This window comes from Chrysochloris asiatica, unplaced genomic scaffold, assembly GCF_000296735.1.
Source record: "Chrysochloris asiatica unplaced genomic scaffold, ChrAsi1.0 scaffold00088, whole genome shotgun sequence".
Lineage (NCBI taxonomy): Eukaryota > Metazoa > Chordata > Mammalia > Afrosoricida > Chrysochloridae > Chrysochloris > Chrysochloris asiatica.
Window position 1 is genome coordinate 7696495 of NW_006408606.1, and position 1792 is coordinate 7698286.

The window sequence follows — 1792 nt, forward strand, 5'->3', positions numbered from 1 at the left end:
TTCATAGTTTTTAGTAATTTCATAATTACATATGTATTTCACATTTGTGACTTGCATTAAATTTCTATTAGGAAGTACTGATCCATAAAGTTACCAAAGAACAGAATCAAACCTGAAAGCCACATCCATTTCCTCAGCTTGTAGCACAGCACCAACAATAGGTTGAACCTGGATGACATCACCAGGCTTCACGCCCACATTCTTCTGTGCCAATTCACTCAGGCCAACTTTGCCTCCAGGAAATCCTGAAACAGGCCAGGCCATGTACACCTGCCCAGAACAAAGGAGACAAATAATTTAGAAAGTTCACATTCACAGACTGTCAAGTTATAAAGAAAAGTATGAGGGGGTTTCAAAAAATTTGTGGGAAAATGAAATTTAAAAACTCTGGAATTTTTCCATAAACTTTTTTATGGTCCCTCAAACTAAGCACAGTCAAGTATATGAATCTGAAAAACAGAGTCTATGTCAAAAAATTTACAGTCTGATACAACTTGTAATAAGATAAAGTACACTAAAAATGCATAAAAACTACATGGGTTCACACACACACAAAAAATGAGTTGTTAATGATTACATCCTTTGCAAATCTCAGATAGTAAAGACAGTAAAGATATTAGTAAAGATGGTGTAAGATTTGAAAAGTGGGTTTCAAAAAAGAAACAAAGGTTTAAAAGCTGAAAAGAAAATGAGAATTCATAAAAGGCAAAACAACTGGGGAACAAGCAATCCAGCCTAGAATATAAATTACACCCAGGAAATAATGAAGGGCACAAGGCAAGAGCTTCCTTGAAGCCAAGATCTCATCAGACTTAAATGTTAAGGGAGAGCAATAAAGATTTCTGGCTCAAGATAGTGAGTGAATGAGCTCATACATCTAAAGTCCTCTCTTTTACAAGACACAGCAAAGGATTTTTAAAGGTATAAACCCAGGACAAAGAAAAGAGGAGTACCATCAGCAAAGAGAGATTTATAAATAGTTCCCCAGAGACACTACAGTAAATGAGAGACTACTGACTGGTAAGGAGACAAAAGAAACAAAACAACAGATCCAAGGCGAGTAGCAGGGAAGAAAGCCAAGTTAGCAAAAATGATCCAGGAAAAGGTTCTGAGCATGCAGCCTCAATTCTAATGAATGGCAACAAGGAGAAACAGCTGAAAATAGGGATTGCTGTTAGTTGCCATCAAGTAGATTTCAACTCACAGCAACCCTATGCACAACTAAACATAACACTGCATTGGTCTGTGCCATTTTCACAATTGCTATATTTGAACCCATTGTTGCTGCAACTGTGTGAATTCATCATGTTGGGGGACATCCTCTTTTTCACTAACCCTCCACTTTTTCAAACACAATGTCATTTTCCACAGACTGGTCCCTCCTGACAGCATGCCAAAAGAATCGTCAGTAGTTATCAATACATTCTGATTGCATGTTTGATCTATTTCAGACTGAAGAAGTTGGTAGAATTCTTCAATTTCATCATCACTGGTGTGTAAATTTTTATAATAGTTGCATTAACTGGTCTTCTTTGTAGGAATATGGATATTATCTGATCACAGATAGCATTGTACTTCAAGGCACATCTTGAAATGGCATTTCTGATTATGAATGCAACACCACTGCTCTTCAATTTGTCATTCCTGGCATAGTACCATGTAACTGTCAGATTCAAAATGGCTAATACCAGTCCATTTTAGCTGACTAATACCTAGGATATCAATGTTTATGCATCCCATTTCATTTTGACAACTTCCAATTTTCCAAGATTCATACTTCATCCATTCCATG

The 1792-nt window shown here is 36.6% G+C and overlaps 1 protein-coding gene across 1 annotated transcript in view; it reads right to left on the reverse strand.

Moving 5' to 3' along the window:
• The window catches only part of SPATA5 (spermatogenesis associated 5), a 520157-nt gene that overhangs the window by 493386 nt on the left and 24979 nt on the right, over positions 1-1792 (reverse strand). Inside the window, exon 4 of the mRNA XM_006866265.1 lies at positions 113-270. Coding sequence (XP_006866327.1) covers positions 113-270 — 158 coding nt within the window. The remainder of the gene's footprint in view (positions 1-112; positions 271-1792) is intronic.